Genomic DNA, 19,051 nt, shown 5'->3' with positions numbered 1-19,051 from the left:
TATGTTTTGTAAACTATAAGATAGTTACATCAATAATGAAGTGAATTCATAAAAATAAAACGAGATTAAATCACGTGACTCTTCCGGCTTCCGTAGTCGAGCAGCATGTGACCAGCAAGCCCGGAAGTGTTGACTCAAACACAAACAGTGCTGGGTTTCTGTTTTATTCCTCGACAGATGGCTCAGTAACGACTCTTGACGCTGTTATACAGTAGGTTACAGGACCAGAGGGAGACTCCGACAGCTTTAGTAGCTCATCGCCGAATAACAAAAATGGGCCTAAGTCGTTCTCATCGGTCGACGTTACTGAATAGTGTCCTAATCTGCGTCATTTTGTGGAGCGACCTGAGCGTGTCTGGCATTTCATACCGGAGACCAAACATCGTTGTGATCCTAACCGACGACCTGGACATCGCTATCGGGGGGCTGGTCTGTGGATTACAATGATTTAGTGCTTTTAGTTTATTTATGCGCTTTTCCCTGTGTGGCGGTGTGTTTACATGTACTTTGCAGTCACGTCATAAGAAATCTGCATTTTTTCATTTGTCGTGTTTATTTTACTTTAAGCCCAACCTGAATAAGATAACAGCTCACATTCCTGGCCGGATGCATCATTTAGGCATCTCCCACAGTTAGCAGCCTTATCAGCTGCTCCAGTAAACACCCTCCCTCCTTCACAAAACACCTCTTGCTTTAAAAGGATGTATTATGAATCAATCAATAACATTTGTGCTGAATCCATAGTATTGCAACATAATTACTTAGTAATTCTCTGAAACAACCGTAACACTTTCAAATATATGTATTTTAGCAAAGTAAAATATTTCTTTCTGAACTGTAGAGGAGTAGTCTCATACAAATTACAAGCCCATCAATTAATGCAATAATGGGGAGAAAAGAAAATATAGATAGCAATTATAATGATGTCAATATTTATTTTATTATATGTTGATGTAGCTTAATTTAAATACTAAATGTGTTTCTTTCAGAGTCCACTGAACAAGACAAAAAAACTTATTGGTGGTGCAGGGATAACTTTCACAAACGCAGTAAGTACATTCACAGCATGTATTTTACCTGATGTGCAACCTGGGATCTTTGTGGTTGTATATTTACCATATTCATTGTCTCTCATTTTTCTGCGTACCCTTTCCCCAGTTTGTTGCCAGCCCGCTGTGCTGCCCCAGTCGAGCCAGCATCCTTACTGGAAAATACCCTCACAACCATCATGTCATCAACAACACTTTAGAAGGAAACTGTAGCAGTAAAGCTTGGCAAAAGAGCGAGGAAGCCCACACCTTTCCTGCTTTGCTCAAGAACTATGCCAACTACCAGACCTTCTTCGCTGGAAAATACCTCAACCAGGTGACGGGCTGGACTTATGTTTACTTGTAGTATAATTTCTGCTTGGAGTTTTGTCCTACCTGCAAATGAGCTGTTCTGTGATGTAGTATCTTTCTGCTTCAGTACGGTCACTCAGAAGCTGGTGGAGTGGAGCATGTACCTCCAGGCTGGAGCTACTGGGTTGGGCTGGTAAGACTCGACTCAGATTTGTAACCCTTCAACCACACATTTGCTGTCAGACCAGATTAAAAAAAATGGTTGTGCGGTTGAAACTCAGGTTTGCTTGTTCCAGAATATCGTTAAAAACAAGTGAGGATTATTCGTGACGACATGAAAGCTGACTCAGATTTGTAGATTATAGCATCACATGTGGTTTGTGTTCTCCAGGAAAGAACCTCTAAATATTACAACTACACTCTGTCAGTGAATGGAAAAGCTCAGAAACATGGGGCAGACTACAGTAAAGACTACCTGACAGATGTACTGGTGAGAACAGAGAGAAACAATAAGTTTACTCAAAATTAGAATGATTCAAAAAGCTTTTAATTACATTTTTGTTTTCTGTTTCAGGCCAATATGTCTCTGGACTTCCTCCAGTATAAATCCAACTTCCAGCCGTTCTTTATGATGGTGTCCACACCTGCCCCCCACTCCCCCTGGACAGCAGCACCTCAATATCAGAACAGATTCAACAATACTAAGGCTCCCAGAAACCCCAACTTCAACGTCCATGGGAAGGTATGGGTTGGTTCATCTCCTCTTTCATTTTTACAGTATTCATCAAATTTAGGAATGTCTTTTTTTTTCTTTGTTTTTTCAGGACAAACACTGGTTGATCAGACAAGCTAAAACCCCTATGACCAACTCTTCCGTTCAGTTTCTGGATGATGCTTTTAGGAAACGGTTGGAGTCATTTCCATTACATTTTCCATCTCTTTTTTTTGTCCACTTTTCTTTCTGAAGATCATTTCATCACCAAAACACCACCTAACTTTTATGCTTACGTTTCTCTGTAGGTGGCAAACTCTGCTGTCAGTCGATGACCTGGTGGAGAAAATAGTTCAGAGGTTGGAGGACAGAGGTGAATTGGAAAACACCTACATCTTTTTTACTTCTGACAATGGATACCACACAGGTCAGTATATACACAAACATTTAACAGTAATACAGCTGTAGGCTTGGGCTTCATTAAAAGTATCTGTTGTATGTATTTTTTAGGCCAGTTCTCTCTTCCTCTGGATAAGAGGCAGTTGTATGAGTTTGACATCAGGGTTCCTCTCATGGTCAGAGGACCTAATATCAAACCCAACCAGACCAGCCAGGTACACACACACACACACACACACACACACACACACACACACACACACACACACACACACACACACACACACACACACACACACACACACACACACACACACACACACACACACACACACACACACTAGTATTAAGTTAGACATTTCCCAGTTGTATTTCCTGCAGTGTTTGCTGTTTGCTGACCTGAGTTAACTGAATTTATTCTGATGTCAGATGCTGGTAGCAAATGTCGACCTTGGGCCAACCATCCTGGACATTGCTGGCTACAGTGTCAATAAGACTCAGATGGACGGCAGGTCCTTCCTGCCCGTCATGGTGAGATTGCACATACAGTAGGAGAAACTAGGAAATAAAGCTGAAAATACTTTTCTATGAATGTAATAATATGTCCAACAATTTGTGAAACAGGAGGGGAAGATGAACAGCAGCAGCTGGAGAACAGACTTCTTGGTGGAGTATGAAGGAGAAGGAAGGAATGTGTCGGACCCGGCTTGCCCTCTGCTGGGACCCGGAGTGTCGGTATGAAAATGAAAGACTTCTATTAAACTAACGTGTGAGATGAAGGGGAAAAAAAAACAAACATCTCTTCTTCTCCCTTCTAGGAGTGTTTTCCTGACTGTGTATGTGAGGACTCTTACAACAATACCTATGCCTGCGTGCGCACCATCGCCCCCTCTGCCAACCTGCAATACTGCGAGTTTGATGATAATGAGGTAAGGGAGAACTTTAACTCGATCTAGACTTACACAAGGATGTTTTCTCACATTGTGAAATCAAAGAACCAATGTCAGTGTTGAGTTGTCACAGCTCAATAAACCTTGTCTTCTGTAGGTGTTTGTAGAGGTGTACAACATCACAGCAGACCCCTACCAGCTGATAAATATCGCCAAGACCATCGACCAGGAAGTCCTAGAGAAGATGAACCACCGGCTCATGATCCTGCAGTCCTGTTCCGGACAGTCATGTCGCACACCTGGTGTGTACGATCCAAGGTTAGTTCAAACATGCTGTCACCAAAACAGAAAACTGCAAAAAGAGCAATGGAGGAAATGCATGTTACAGTTTCCCTTTGATTCTAGTCTGTGGCACAGACTAAGCTTATCCAGGGTCCAGACTTAAGAGACGATTTATTATAATAAAACTTGAGCATTAACAATCTGTCCATCTTTTCTCAGGTATAAATTTGACCCACGACAGATGTTTACCAGCCACAGCTGGCGACTCAGCAGACTGAGACAGACGAAGTAGGGACGCGAGGAGGAACCAATATCCTGTTTTTAAATTCAGCCTTTCCCACTACTGTTGCCTTGTTGTGAGGCCTACTGAGCCAGTGTCTCCTGTTGATCAATGTATTATCTTTGGGCAGGGTTGTCATGGAAACAGGAGGTCTTGCTAGGTGTAGGACCCAACTTTAAATCTTCCAGTTTGGGCTGCTGAAAGCCAATGTATTATACAAGGTGGTAACATTTAGTTTTCTTATCAGTGAATCTAAAGTAAGCGGTCATCAATGATGGGAACACATTAACAAGTTTCTCCTAATCTTTGTTTGAATCAAGTTTACACCTTGATTAAATGTCACCTTCACAAAAAAAAGACTTAAAGTCAAACTTCTCCACCAGTTTATCACATTTAAAAAGGGGACATACACATTGCAGAGACTGAAAAAAAAATGCTGACTATGATGCTACACCCAGGAAACTGTTAGCTTAGCGTTAATAAAACTGGAAACAGTCTGGCTCTGTCCAAAACTAACCTGTCTCTAGTCATCAGCTTCTGTTTCACTGTTTCCAGGATTCTGAGCACATCCTGGCTGTAACTTTATATTTAAACCGAGATGAGAATGGCATCCTTTGGCAAGGAAGCCAGTAATATTTCCCAGTGTCAGCCTGCTCTGACCAAGCTGCCTTGACAGGATATTATGTGCTCAGCACACAACCAAAGATATGATTTGAAGACCTGAAAAAAATTTTCTGCACAACATTTGTCGTGAAACATTTCTGTCTGTGCGTTAATTCTGATTGTGACTTACTGAAAGAAGCAGACAAACCTGTTCTTACCTATGTGTCTGTCACAAAAGGCTCTTTGTGCCACAGCTGTTGTTGAATATGTTTGTACGTTTTTTGTTCTTTGTCTGTTGACAGAATTCAGATTTAATGTGAGAACACAGGACTGAACGCTAACGCTGATTGAAACTGGTCCCTCTGTCTCCAATCACTGATGCACTTTCCTATATTTCATAAACATTTTGTTTTGGCACCTTTTAAGTTTAGTATTCAAAGTAGTTTTGGATGATGTATTTTTGCTTGTGTGTTTGTCCAATAAAAGAGATTCTGAAGAGTTTTTTTTTTACTTTAGTCTGTATGAATGACGACTTCGAGATGTATAAAATATAGCTGTCATCCATTTCAAAAGGTATTAAAATGCAGTTTACTTTTACTAATTTGGTAACAATATTATATTTTTTGTCAGTCTAAAATTTAGATTTTCTGGGTCAAACTCCTCTGGGAGAAAGTTGATGTTTACCAATGAGGTCAGATCTGAGCTGGGAGGCACAAGAAAATAAAAATAGTCCAAACTCATGAAAACATGCCACAAGGGTCTATTTATGGCCCACTATTACTAGATTCTGAAGATGGGTGCTATAAAATGCCTCCACTGAGAGTTAAACACCATTTGAGATTTTATAGCCCAGATTTGAAAACTAAAAACCTGTGAGTGCAAAACGGTCAAAGCTTCCAGTGAATTCATGTGAGACGAAGCCTGATGGTTGACAGGGCATCTATTGTCAATCTTATCAGCGTACAAAAACAAAAACAGCATCATGGGGGGGGAAATATGTAAATGGCAGCAGAGCTACACACAGATCTTTGGCATTTTCTGAAAACCAAACTCACAGTTCACTCAAACGCAGACATAAAGTAACATGACAGCTGGGATTAAACTAGACAACATCCACACAGTATAAAATTTTGTCAAACTAGTATTTCTAAGCAAAGTTCAGTCGACAGTTTACATCGTCTCTGCTTGCAGCCATAAACAAGATCTCAATATATACATCAGGTATAATATTAACCTTAGATACTAAGATAGATTAACACTACTGATCTAAGGCTTTTGTATAGAGAATAATGTGAAAACAAGCAGGTAACAGCATTTATAAAATAGCATGTTTTCAACCTGTTTGTAACCACAAACTATTTTACTAATGGCCCTTTTCTATGATGATGACGCTTTAATGTTAAACAGTCCATAGTGTGTACAGAGGCAAGATTCAACAAAACATTTCACAGTCTACAGCAAACTTAAATCACATGGAGACAAAAAAATAAAATAAGCTTAAAATCAAACCATCACGTTTGTCTTACATTTGTATAAGTGGAGCCTAAGATTATAGTGTTTTAGATGTTAAGAACAAAATGAACCTGTCTTCCCTGAATTCAAAGTTAAAGTGCCCAAAGAAGGAAAAAGTAACGATACAATAAGTCAGGTCTGATGCGTTTTAACGACTATAGCTGTTTAAGAGACACAAACAACAATGTGGCTTTAAGATGCGTTAACTGTCCCGATGCAAATATCTACTGTTTAATGATTAGATGTGCAGTACAGGCAAAGGATTTGACTTTTGAAGCAAGCAAAGGATCCAGTGAGCTCAAATGTTATTGCCTTTTCTGCTTCCAATCACTTACCCCAGTGTTTAAACAAAGGGCTAGACAAGGGTTTAAATAAAACTCTAAATGATAGCTTCCTCTCTAGCAGGAATAGGCCTCGATTTGTTTCAGGCAACGCCACAAAAAAGATCTTTGGTTAGAACAATAAACAATTAAATAAAACTCTAAGATAATCGATGCACATATGACACAGATGTGAGAACAGCTGCAGACCGTGATCACTAGATGGAGGCATTGTACAACCACAGCGTCGTCAGATTAACGTCATTCAGTATCTGCAGCTAAAACGACTAGGCGTTCTCCGTTCATCATGAGATCATTAATATTTGAGTGAGTTGATTGTCAGGATTTAGTGGTTTATTCCACCAAAAGGACTTGATTCAAGCCAGATATTTACTTTAGCTCTAAATCTATTGGCATCATCATCTTTCCATGAGCCCAAATCAAATTCTTTCATTGCACTTGCTTTTGCATATTTCTCTTACAGCTCTACTTCTCTCTACTTTTGCTCAGCTTCTCCTCAAGGTTTCGTCCTTTACCTGTTTCCTATTGTTTCCTTTTCATCCACAAGAGAGAAAAAGCTGAAGCCGGGTTGGAGAAGAGGGCATGGCTGCATGTTCTGAGATAAGAGCGCAGAACCACAATAAATGAATGCCCACGAAAAGACGAGAGTGGGACAATGCAGCCATTTCTCTTCCCGTCTCCTGCACCTATCAGCGCCTCCAGACCTCGATTTCTTTCAGCTGTGGATTCATAAACGCAAAACTTGCACAAGCTCTTAATCATGATAACTTTTGGTTTGAGGAAAATCCCATCATTGTTCTCATCCTGCTTTTACGACACTCGTCCCTTAGATTTCCTCCTCTGCTCTGATCCATCTACTCATTTTCCTTCCTCCATCTAAGGTTCCTTTTCTACTTCCTGTGTCCTTCTTAATTCAACTTACAGAAACTAGTCTATTTTCATTTCTCCTTCCTCCGACCAAGCAGAGGTCACATCTATCGATATCTCCCTAGCTAACCTACTTCACCCGTTTACCTTTTCTAAAACTTGGATCCTCCTTTCTCATGTATAGATACTTCACTCATTTATCCTCTTTTAGTCAAAACGGTCGACCACACCCTCTTGTTTCAATCTGCTCAACCTTCTGCTCGGTGGTTTCTGACTCATGTTGTGTGTTTACCTCTATCCGAAGTTTGAACTATTCTCTGCATCTGTGTCAACAACCGATGCTGTTCCAGCTCGAGAAAAAATTCAAATAAGACTTTGTTTTATAAAGAGAACAAAACGCTTCACCCATATAAATAAAAAAATATGCACAGATCTGTAAAACAAATTAAATTAATTTCTAACTGCACATTTGGCGCCGAGTTGTTCACGAGTTTAAGAATAAACAGTTTGGTGTGGAACGCGGAGGAATCAGAAAACCTGCATCAATGAGGTGACAGCAGGACAGACGGGGAACGAGAAGGAGGGAGAGAGGGAGAGCAGACGGAGGACTATGGCACAGGCAGAGTGAATCTTTGTGTTTGCAGAGCCAGCAGCAGTTTGAAGTCCAGCTTAACACTTGTCCTTTTCTCCTTTTTCCTGTCCTTCACTTGCTGTATTTCAGTTTCTCTGTCCTCTTACTGTGTTTTATATCATCCATCGGTCAGTCTGCATCATCCCATCCAGGTGCTGGAATCTCCCGGTTCAATCTGCGTTCACGCCCCCCCTCTTCGTTAAGCCTTACAAAACGGTCCTCCATCAGCATCGTGCTTATACAGTTAAATCCTTTGGGAAGCTTGGCCCTTGGGCCTCCACCAGCGCCTCCTGCAGTCTCTGACGGTACAGGCTGTAACGGCGAATCACCGCCTCCCGCTGCTCCTGCTCTTCTTTGTCCAGGATCCGCAGGAAGTTCCTCAGCTCCGGGACAGAGAACGCGTCCCACTGAGAAGTACACAGAGATGCATCACTTTTTAGTATTTCATCGTTTCTTTTAAACTACAATTTAAACTTGTTAAATAAATTAGTAACAACTGAAGTTTGGGGTGTCTTTACCATGACCTCTCCAGTCTGTTGTTCTCTCAGCACGAAGCTCAGCGTGTCCGGGTCGGGCCCAGCCATGAGACGAAGGAACAGAGGCTGCTCGGTGTCCACCAGCTTACACACATACACTGTAACACACAAACACACACACACACACACAACACACACACACACACAACACACACACACACACACACACACACACACACACACACACACACACACACACACACACACACACACACACACTTAGCCTGTGCAACACGTGTTTGAATCCAACCGCACGCATGCAGCGCTGTGGTTACTACAGCATGCATGTGTACTGTATGTGTGTATAAACAGGCCTGGCACAGGATGGAACGATGGGTGCGGCACATTAACGATCAGTAATTTACAAAAACAGAGTGAGAGGCTAGGATCTATGTAGACCAGGAACGTAGAAGCTGCGCTGGAACATGAGACCTGAATGTCAAACACCATTTGAAATGTGTTATTAATGATTTTGGGAAAAGCCGGGAGCCTGTGTGTTTATCCCCAGATGTTGGGTTCCTTCTGGGGTGATGCTCTGCCAGCCCTTCCCTGCAGCTGTTCTTCACTTCCTGCTTTGTTTTGTGGGGGGAATGGTGACTATCTCAGATATGGCAGAATATCCATTTCTGTGGCAACATGGAGCTCCAGCTCTGTGCTACACCAAATTGGTTTCAAAGTCTATTAATTACCAAGTTCCCTGTTATTGCCCTGCAGGACTGTGGCGCAGCGATGCCCTCTAATAACGCACAGGAAGGAATTCACATTTCATGTCAGCAGTCACGCATTCAAACATGTGAGACTTGTGCACCCTCTCTTGTTTAAGGGCCGAATGTGTGGGCCAACTCACATGTGTAACCCTCATACAGCTGCTGTCAGACGTTTGTCTAGACACAGTCCTTTATTAGCAAGCAGAGTCTCGTCCCAGTCTCCAGTAATGAGTGAAAACCAGCAGTAACACGCTCCGTCTGATTCGCTATAAAACGTTTGGGAACAAAATGTTTCACAGACGTCAGACAAGACGAGAAAACTGCACAAACGCAAACTTAGATGTGGTTTTTTTAGCCTAGTCAAGTTGAAACATTCATATTTAAAGGCAACAAAACCTTTCCTTAAATAGAGGCGCCAACATTTGATATGGACCAAGCAGCAGCTGTGGATTCATGCGCGTGTATGTTCCTGGTGAGTTACCGATCGTGGGGAGAGCCCTAAGGCATTCAACCACCAGCACCATGAGGGCGAGGCCTCCAAATATACACACAGAGCCTCCTTGACACTGTCTGTGCCAAATCATCTAATACTGAGCCTGGCATGAAGCACTGTCTCCAGCCCTGGAGATTCCACCCCCCGCCCCCTCACATCAGTGGTCTTACCCTGCTCCTCTCGGTGGCAGCGCTTGTACAGGGCGTATTTGGCCGGGTTGTCGGCGACCGTGAACTTGTTCAGCAGGGCGACGATCACCTGAACACACACAAGGACAAAACATGAGGTCATCAACAACTGGCCACACAGTAAACACAAGAGCACAGCGTCGTTTTAGAAGGTTCATACCAGTATGAGTGGATGTCAAGTGAATAAAATGACAAAAGGTCATCATCTCCTCTACAATAGGTCACTAAAGAGAAGCTGACTGGACCGATCAGGATTTAATAAAAATCTGACCCCAGCTTCAACCCATGTGTCATCAGATCTTGATTAAATTGTTTAGCAGCCTGTGAAGTGTGCTTGTGTGTGCATGTGCGTGTGTGTGTGCGTGTCAGCCACCTGTCTGACTGTGTTATTGGAGCTGATGTGGAGGGTGTTGAGGACTCCTCGGGGCAGATAAAAAGCCTCCTCCACCAGCGCTCCTCCTGCTCCTGTCTGGCGGCCCCGCACCGTTACCGGCCTTCGCAGATCCATCTGGACCTTGATGAAACCAGTATAGACACCAGCAGGACCCTGGAGAAGAGAGAGAGAGTGTCCTGATGAGTTCTCTTTGAGTTTCAGGTTTGTTCTGTTCACATGAGAGCAGCCCCCCCCTCTCATCAGCCCAGCGAGCCCTGCAGGACAGATGGCCCCAGACGGAGGCAGAGCATCTTAATCTCATTACTCCACGTGGGGCCTGGAGGACTGTAACGTGTGAGTGTCAGGTCGGACAAAGAGGATCCGTCCGAACAGAAGTGAGAATGAAACTAGATGGGGCGACAAAGGGAACCTCGCGACTCCAGAGATGAGCGACAAGGACACAGTAAAATAAAACTAACCATGAACAAAGAAAAGACGCGCGGTGGTTCCAGTTTCAGTATTATTTAGAATGTATTTCCTGTATTCCCTGATGTTCCAAGGAACTAAACTCTACGACTTTCCCCTCAATGAGAAATGAAAGGCTCTTGTTACAGATACTCTCCAGTGGTGCCTGTCTAACAGTAACACCTACAGTACTTTAACAGTAATACTGGCCATAACGTAGAAACTCGTGTGGCGACAGCTTCGCACAGCTTTTATGCTTCCAAAGAAAACACTGTGGCGAGGAACAATAGCTGGAGTCACATGACAGCGAAAGGACTGTGGGGGGACGCTGGGAGGAAGGCAGCCTGGATGTGGGCACTTTAACACTGTTCAGATGTGAAATCCTGCCTGAGTTGGCAAGTTTGTTCATCACACTCTGAATGTTAACTGCCAGTAATTAGCAACGTACCATTTTATTATTAATATTAAAAGTGAAGTGACTCCAGTTGATACAAACGTCAAGCCTTAATTCATAAATACATTTTTCCCCCATTTCAATTTAAACTTGAATGTGATCAGAACATTTTCATAATCCAGATGCTTGTGTGTTTTCTCCACTCACCAGGGTCATTTTCAGCAGGTCTTTGGTCAGCATGTTGTACTTCTCAATCATCTGCCTGATCTCCTCCGTGCTGAACTCAGTCCGCAGCTCCCTGTCCTTCTCCACATCCTGACGGAGTGGAAGCAAAAGGAGAAATTACATAATGGACTCAGGCCATTGTAGACCAACATGCAGTTGTCATTCATGTCGAAATGCTTTTGCCCTTTATTAAAACAATATTACACAGCTGCAAACAATGAGTCTGACAAACTTCAGAGGAGAAGTTAATTTTATTTTTTTAATCTGTATTATCTACTTTACCCAACACTTACTGCTGGAGGGGCAAAGACACATCATCTCAGGTCTCATGGTGAGCAACTGACTACTAAATTTAGACAAAACAAAGAAACGTCTTGCAGGACAGTTTATGCAAATCTTATTCAAACAAATTCCACTTGTAAAAGTCACAGCTTTGGCTCACTGAAGGCCACGTGGACTCTCAGTGTAGTGTGCAGATGTATGGGAGTTAGTCAAGGCGACCACACGAGAGGCTCCGCTGTATGTGAGGCCTTACAGAGCCACAGACAGCAGTCAACACTGTGTTTATGTATAAATAGCAGAAGGAGGTGGGGAAGGTCAAAATGGAGGCCGGCTGATAAGCTGATAAGTTCCAGAGCAGAAATGAAAACGCAAACCACACAGAACACTCTTCAAGAGGCGCCGCTCATTTTAAAAAGTTAGAATATAGGTCACGACTTTAATGCCAAGAATCAGACAGGTCCCATAGACATCAGACAGAATTACTCCATACACTTTATTACAATGTAGAAATACTGATGTAAACACAACGGCAACAGTAACAGTAAACCCTGGAGCGACAACCTGACCTTCGTGTCCTGTTACACACATTCCATCCACAGTGAAACAATCATAATTTGGCCTCTAACATTAATCTTCATTGGTTTATTTGAAGTTTTTTTATTTGACTCAGTTTGTCTTGTCTATGCGTGAATGGCTGTAGGAGCATCAGGACAGGTCAAGACGCAAACAAAGTCCAACTAATGCAGTTTGAGACTGTGACCTTGATTATAAAGCTGTAAACACTAAACTGCATTTATAAGATGAAATACAGAAAGTCTAGAAGCCGATCAGATGCCGTCTCTGTCTGGATTTTTCCAGTGAGTGTGTGAGTGGCAAATCGAAGTCCCCAGCGTAGTCTGTGCTTACATGGGCATAGTGCAGCCTCTGCATCTATAAAAAAATCTCTCACACACACACACACACACACACACACACACACACACACACACACACACACACACACACACACACACACACACACACACACACACACACACACACACACACACACACACACACACACACACACACACACACACACACACACACACACACACTTTGAAGGCACGTTCACCCTTATATGGGAAAACACGCGCGGCTCAAGGAAAAGACAAGGTGCCAATACAGCATGTGCAAACATAGCAGACACTGTTACAGCAGCTGAGAGAGTCTCAGCATTGTCGAGGGCAACAGCCATGAACATATACAGACAGTATGTGTATGGTTTACAGGCCACTGGTCAAACGACTAGATGATGAATTAAGAACTATTCACTTTTGAATAACGATTCAGTTTTTGAGATCTCTTACTTCCAGACACCTTGGTGATTGTCACACGTCAGTGTTTACCCTAAGCACCTGACAGCTCAGGTAAGTCAGAGCTCATTAGCTGGCTGTGACAGGTAAGGAGATTATCTCACCATCTAGAGAAAGACACGCGGACGTAGAGGAAATGATAAGACGTAGAGAAATGAGGAAGCAAGGTAATTAAGAGGTGGGACTGGTTGTCAGCTCTACAGGAAAGCAAAATGTCAAAACCCTGATATTAATCATTGTGTGACATTCAGTGTCACGATCTCTCTCTCTCACACACACACACACACACACACACACACACACACACACACACACACACACACACACACACACACACACACACACAAAGATAAAAGTACCCAGCAACCCTTGGATTATTACAGCAGTAAAGGTTTGGTACTTTCCCTCAAATGTGACTCCAGTGGTTAAATGATTATCTACTAGAGCTTTTCTTTATCTCCAAGTCTGTGTGTGTGTGTGTGTGTGTGTGTGTGTGTGTGTGTGTGTGTGTGTGTGTGTGTGTGTGTGTGTGTGTGTGTGTGTGTGTGTGTGTGTGTGTGTTGCAGCATTGACTCTAAACGTCCACATACACATGTCTAAGCAATGAGCAATGTCCAGGCTGGAGGGGGTTAAGAGGAACTGGGAGGGCGAGCGATGAAGTCCAAACAAACAGGAGAAGCAGAGCACGGCGGTGCTACAACACCATGAGGTCATGGTCTTATTTGAGACAGCAGTGAATCCTCCCACTGGAGCTGGAAGATCAACAGTGGACAAAAACAACCGGTGGGGAACAGAAAGAAAAGACGACAGTAGCTGGGATTCAACACATGTACTGTACGTACTGTAGGAGCATCAAAGTCCTGACATGGGGCCTTGACACCACATGTCGACAACGTACAAAAATGTGCAGATTTCATGTCAGCCAGCCGCTCAACGGGCTCCTCAAAAGTAGTTACAGCCAGATGTTCCCACATGTTTAACACTCGTATTAGACAGTAAATGGAAGAATGAGGACCACACATGCATCTGGGTCCAGGGTTTATGTTCTGACAGCCAGGTTTACTGCTACTGGCTGGGAATCGCTCTAGAACTACTGTAAGAACCCCTGTACCATCAATACGCTGCAATAAAGTGGATTACAACCTTTAAAGCATGAAATGCATTGGAACAGGTGAAATACAATTTATTATGCGCTACAGTTGGCAACTGAATGCAGATTAGATCCTTCTCGAGCATTAGTCTAGGGTCCATTGTTACCTAAATGTGTGACAATTGATTATTTAAAATTAAGCAGCTGTGTTTATTATAAATGGACCCTGTTTTGACAGTAAACACATTCCTGTTTGAAGAGGTGATTTTGGCTCCGATAACTGAAAGTCTTGAGCCACAGCTCGAACGGGACCAAGGGAACAACAGCTGCGGCCTTGAGGCGACGCGATATCAGGTGTCCTCTTTGACTCCACGTCAGGGTCTCACTGTACTTCAGTCTTTTTCCTCCACACCTGCAGTGAGTCTTTGTGGAGCGCTGTCACGCTCATCGGCATCCATGATCTGTAAACAGGTGACATCACCACACCAGCGTGTGCGTGTAGAGACAACTCGCTCAGCGAGGACTGGACTCGCCCTGCAGCGCTGCGAGGGTGATGGAAGCTGGAGGCAGACTAAACACAGTGGTTTCCCTGCTCTAACTGAATCAAATATACATTTAGAAGAACAACATTCTAAAATACAACAGTATTATTAGAGATTGTGATAATCTACCTTGAAGCTATAAGTCCAGTAAGACATTAACACATCAGTGGTCCTTTGTGATATTTTTATTAATATATTTAGGAAAACCACTTAAAATTCAACCTGGCTTAAATAATCTATTACTAAGTGAGCTGCAGCAGCTATTCGTCTTCCAGGTGCCCGCCCTCCGCCCGCCCGCTCGCTCTCACCCCTTCCCTCTCTGAGCTGCTTCCTGTCCAGTCCACTGGGGGAAGTCCAGATCGGCCACACCTTTCCTCCCAGCATTCCTGCGCTAATTGGTGCACACATGTACGTAATGTACAAATGGAAGTGCTCGCACCTTTCCTCCATCATGACCGTTTATCTGCTTGAATAACAAATGTAGGCAGCAACCAAGGGCCATTCAGATAATTTAATTAAACCAAACAATTGAAAAACCTTAACCATGATAACATCCATGTCCTCAAAAACTGGGAAGTGAAACTGCAGACTAAACCAACTGAACCACACGGAGACACATGACCCAACGGGACTGTTGATACAGTATGTTCCCAGAGTGGTTCATGAACAGCAGAGTCCAGGACACAAGGTTATGGACCAAGACTGTGAAGAACCACAGAGAGTCTGTCTGAATGGACCACCCAGAGAACAGACGTCCATCAAGACCTTCATCAGCACAAAAGGAAGAACAAAGCCGCAGAGGAGGAGAGGAGTAAAAACAAAGTGGGAAGTATGAAGGATGAGAGAAAACTGAAGCTGAAGCAGATTCAGAACATGATGCAGTTGCGTCAAACCATTTCACAGACAGCTCTGAATGATTTCCCTCACACCTTCCAGAGGTAACGTTGGATTCCTAAATAAAAAAGTAATAAAAGTGGCTTCATGTTCCCCAACAAGGGAATGGTTGAGCAACAGGAGTGATGAATCATCATGTGTGGGCTGATACTGTTCTGAGCCTGAGGGAGGAGTAAAAGAAAGAAGAAAAAGGAGGCATGTGGTTTGATACGGTGAGGCAACAATAAGTCAGACTCCCGTAGTTTCATAGGAACTCCGCTAAACATGGGGATTTAGCTCATTACTTCCTGTTAATCTGTAGGTCTTTCGAAATGTAGGTTTTTGGAGGGGCTCAAGCTAATTAACATATTCTCTGACAATGAATGAACTTATCACCTGTCAGGACAACACACGTTTAATGTTTTACAGCTGAAGTTTTATTTTTATAACCCAATCAGCAAATGATTTACTATCACAGATGAATCAGACCATTAATATCATTGTAATTACTCAGACACTAAAACAACACTAGGTAATAAATGAGATGAGGCTAGACACTTTGGAAGAAAGAGAGGAAGAATATATTCAAGAATCATGAAACGAAAGAGCAAAGTAACAGAAGTTGACTTTTAATGGCACAATAATGGAAGCAAGGCTTTCCTGACTCCCCACAGCCACACATGAGTCACACATGAGGCAACAGAGATGAGGCCGGTCACCACCAGTCATCTGTCTAACTTCATTACTAACGTTAGAACCGATGAAGCAAATGACCGTTAAAGGGTCTCGTAAAAGACGCTGATGCAAAAAGAGACACAACAAGCTGAAAAGAAGCCAAATACGCTCTAAAAGGCTCCAAAACACGAACAGAGACGTGCAAACTGTCCTTCACGGCCAGGTGTGTCTGTGTGGAGCCTGAGAACGTCTGCTGTGACCAGTAATGGTTCCCACATCCAGCTGGAGATAGGGAGTTGGCATCCAACCACCGTCGGCCAGATCCTAGCGCTCAGAAGTGTGTGTGGGTTCGTCTACAGTCATTTCAGGACAATGTAAAGGACGGCGCTGCGGTTGAATTAGCAGAGGTTTCCAATATGACAGAAAAGGGGAAAGCTCTGAACATGATATGCCTGTCTTCAACGCATCAACACGGGCCTGTCTCCACATTTATGTCCTTTAGCTTCTCACTTTCCCCTTTGCACATCAAACACAGCAGCAAACCACCACAGCGTGCTGTGGTTGGGCCCTAATGGCATCCTGCAGATTACAGCGAGTCTAAACTGCTCCCAGACGACCTCACGGCAGGACTGGTATGTGATGGTTTACAGGGCGGCAGTAATGGTTCATTACTGATCACAAACACAAAACCATGACCCTACTCCCAACTCTCCGCTGGCGCTGCTTGTGAAAGGTACTGTAATATACACTTGCACTTTAGTGTCCAGGGTTCCATCTCCCATCTGGTGCCATCTGACCTTTGAGTACGAGGCTACAGGTGGTCGAGAGGTAAAATGGAGTGTGGGGTGGGGGTGGGGGTGGGGGGGTACCACTTGACCACCTGTTCAGACAAGCTGGACTACAGCCATACAGTAAAAGGGTTGTTTAGCAGCTGGTGGTGTGATTAATCACTGTCCACGGGCTTTATGAGCTGTGGCCTGGGTAACACACACAGTGGTCGGATGATGAAGTTCTGGAACGAAAGCTTTTATTTTCCGTCTAACGAGGATTCCAGCGCAGCATTATTTTGTGGATCCAGAACTCGATGTGAACGCAAAGAAAAAGAAAAGCTACAATAAAATCAAGTCAGTTTCTCATCTACAAATAACTAGACAGGAAAGGATTGTGTGTAGAGCAAATGTTAATTGCTGCTTTTTTTTTAATATTGATTTGGAGTTTTGTTTTTCTACAGCCATTATAGAGCAATATGTCTTTAACACACAGCCTGACAAACGGCTCATACTCTCCATGACGCAGGAGGGTCCTTTCAAAGGCAGATTTATCTTATTATACAACTACACACGGCTGTGTTAGAGGTGTGTGTGTGTGTGTGTGTGTGTGTGTGTGTGTGTGTGTGTGTGTGTGTTTCCAGGCATAAAAGCACTGTGGCTCTGTTTGGAGAGATAGCGTGTTTAGAACAATTCCACTTATGTTTCCTTTGGAAAGCAGAGCGGAGGAGACAAGAGCTAAAGAGTCTCATAAAAACTTTACGTAAGCTACGAACGGTCGACAGAGACGTATGTCAAAACACTGCAGGTCTTGGAGATCTGTCTCTCTCACGCACACACGCACACACGCACAGAACTGGAAGATAAGCATTTTGTTCGACTTGACAGAAATAGTTTTGACTCGGCTGCTTGTGATGCTGTGGCAGGATTAAATGTCACGTCTGCTGTAAAGTAATTACTACGCAGTAAAGAATGGAGGGAGCTTGTAAATGTATCCGTCTGTGAGCGAAAGCTTCTGAAGCTGCAATTAAAAGGGACCAGAGACTGACAAACATAAAGCAGGATAAGGGAACGCTTGCACGGTGGGGAGCGGGTCTCTATTAGAGAAAGGAACTGGATCTGAGCTCAGGCAGAACAAAGACTCCATGACGATGGTGCTGGTTCTGTTCGGTTCACGTTCAGCCTTCAAACAGATCTGAACTATTACTCGATTCAACTCCACCACTGGCTCCTGTATTTATGGTTGGCAGTGTTTTGAGTCTAAACACTGGAAAGGTTGACTGAAAGGACAAAAGCACAACTGTAATTTAAACAGGAGACACACACGGTCGCTCACATGATGACCGACCTGTGGCCTCTTGATGTGGTAACCGAAGACGCTATAATCACAGACAGAGGACTGAATTCCTCTGTTTTGTTTCCAGCGACAGACGGGTTGGGTGACTGGGACTTCCACATTATGCAACCACGTCCCTGAACATCAAGTGTGGTTCAATCACGAAAATAAGGGCAGGTTTCAGACTCGTTCGTGGCTTTGAAGAGGCGAGTCACGCGTCATGGGTCGTGAGTTCCATCTGCATCAGTGGATGTGGACAGTGGATGTGAGGCATCCAAGAGGAGCTTGACTCACAGGTTCACCCTGCTTGGTTACACTGTAGATACAGTATCAGGCTGAGGCCTCCATGATGAAACTCAACACTGCAACAAAACAGCTGCCAACTTCTGACTAAGTGCAAGAGATTTGAGCAAAAAGCAAAAGACACTGGCTGCAGTAGTCAAGAATATCAGCAATTCTGTTCTAACTTTGGAAAACAAACACAAGAAACTAGTGAAAGATTGACTCTATACAGCAACAAAAACAACGGCTAGACCTGAGCAAGGTGCTGGTGCGCAGAGAACAGGAAGGTGAGCCGAGAACAGCCAGGAAGCCTGACAATAGACACAGGAGAGAAGGGGAGAGGGCGGGTGAGAACAGTGGGTGACGATTCGACAGACAGAGGAAGGAACTCTAGAGAGGGAGAATGTGAGAATTGATGGGTTTGAGCTCACGTGTACATGAGGACAGGAAGCTTTCAGCAAAAACAAACTGTTGCCCCTCTTCAGCATGGAGAATATGAGCTCGGGCGTTTTCACAATAATAAAGTGGTCTGCTTATGACGTGCTGCTGGCATTGAAGCAGTTTACTGAATGTGCGCGATAGAAAGGTCAGAGATAAAGTGTGACTCTTTT

At 43.5% G+C, this 19,051-nt stretch overlaps 2 protein-coding genes across 2 annotated transcripts in view; one reads left to right on the top strand and one right to left on the bottom strand.

The window, feature by feature from the left end:
• The first annotated feature begins 98 nt into the window (after positions 1-98).
• gnsa (glucosamine (N-acetyl)-6-sulfatase a) lies at positions 99-5,004 on the top strand. The gene is made up of 14 exons (XM_029161076.3): positions 99-429; positions 990-1,049; positions 1,159-1,365; positions 1,468-1,533; positions 1,732-1,830; positions 1,915-2,082; positions 2,165-2,247; positions 2,361-2,479; positions 2,563-2,666; positions 2,881-2,982; positions 3,076-3,186; positions 3,270-3,380; positions 3,499-3,659; positions 3,843-5,004. The coding sequence occupies exons 1-14, from the start codon at positions 274-276 to the stop codon at positions 3,913-3,915; spliced, it is 1,620 nt and encodes a 539-aa protein (XP_029016909.1). The 5' UTR covers positions 99-273; the 3' UTR covers positions 3,916-5,004.
• A 424-nt stretch (positions 5,005-5,428) lies between these two features.
• The window catches only part of rassf3 (Ras association domain family member 3), a 28,300-nt gene continuing 14,677 nt past the window's right edge, over positions 5,429-19,051 (bottom strand). The window contains exons 3-7 of the mRNA XM_029161077.3: positions 11,221-11,328; positions 10,155-10,328; positions 9,764-9,851; positions 8,376-8,491; positions 5,429-8,264 (exon numbers count right to left, since the gene is read on the bottom strand). Coding sequence (XP_029016910.1) covers positions 8,094-8,264; positions 8,376-8,491; positions 9,764-9,851; positions 10,155-10,328; positions 11,221-11,328 — 657 coding nt within the window. The 3' untranslated portion in view covers positions 5,429-8,093. The remainder of the gene's footprint in view (positions 8,265-8,375; positions 8,492-9,763; positions 9,852-10,154; positions 10,329-11,220; positions 11,329-19,051) is intronic.

The sequence above is a fragment of the Betta splendens genome, chromosome 9 (assembly GCF_900634795.4).
Source record: "Betta splendens chromosome 9, fBetSpl5.4, whole genome shotgun sequence".
NCBI classification, from domain to species: Eukaryota; Metazoa; Chordata; class Actinopteri; order Anabantiformes; family Osphronemidae; genus Betta; species Betta splendens.
The sequence above is the reverse complement of the archived record's forward strand: the minus strand, read 5'-3'. Positions and strand labels throughout refer to the sequence as shown.

What these genes read in the sequence shown, in the direction of transcription:
- gnsa (XM_029161076.3), top strand. Translation starts at nt 274, where the DNA reads ATGGGCCTAAGTCGTTCTCATCGGTCGACGTTACTGAATAGTGTCCTA. An exon ending in ACATCGCTATCGGGGGGCTG is followed by an intron (nt 430 to 989) that starts GTCTGTGGATTA and finishes TGTTTCTTTCAG; the next exon opens with AGTCCACTGAACAAGACAAA. An exon ending in ACTACCTGACAGATGTACTG is followed by an intron (nt 1,831 to 1,914) that starts GTGAGAACAGAG and finishes TTTCTGTTTCAG; the next exon opens with GCCAATATGTCTCTGGACTT.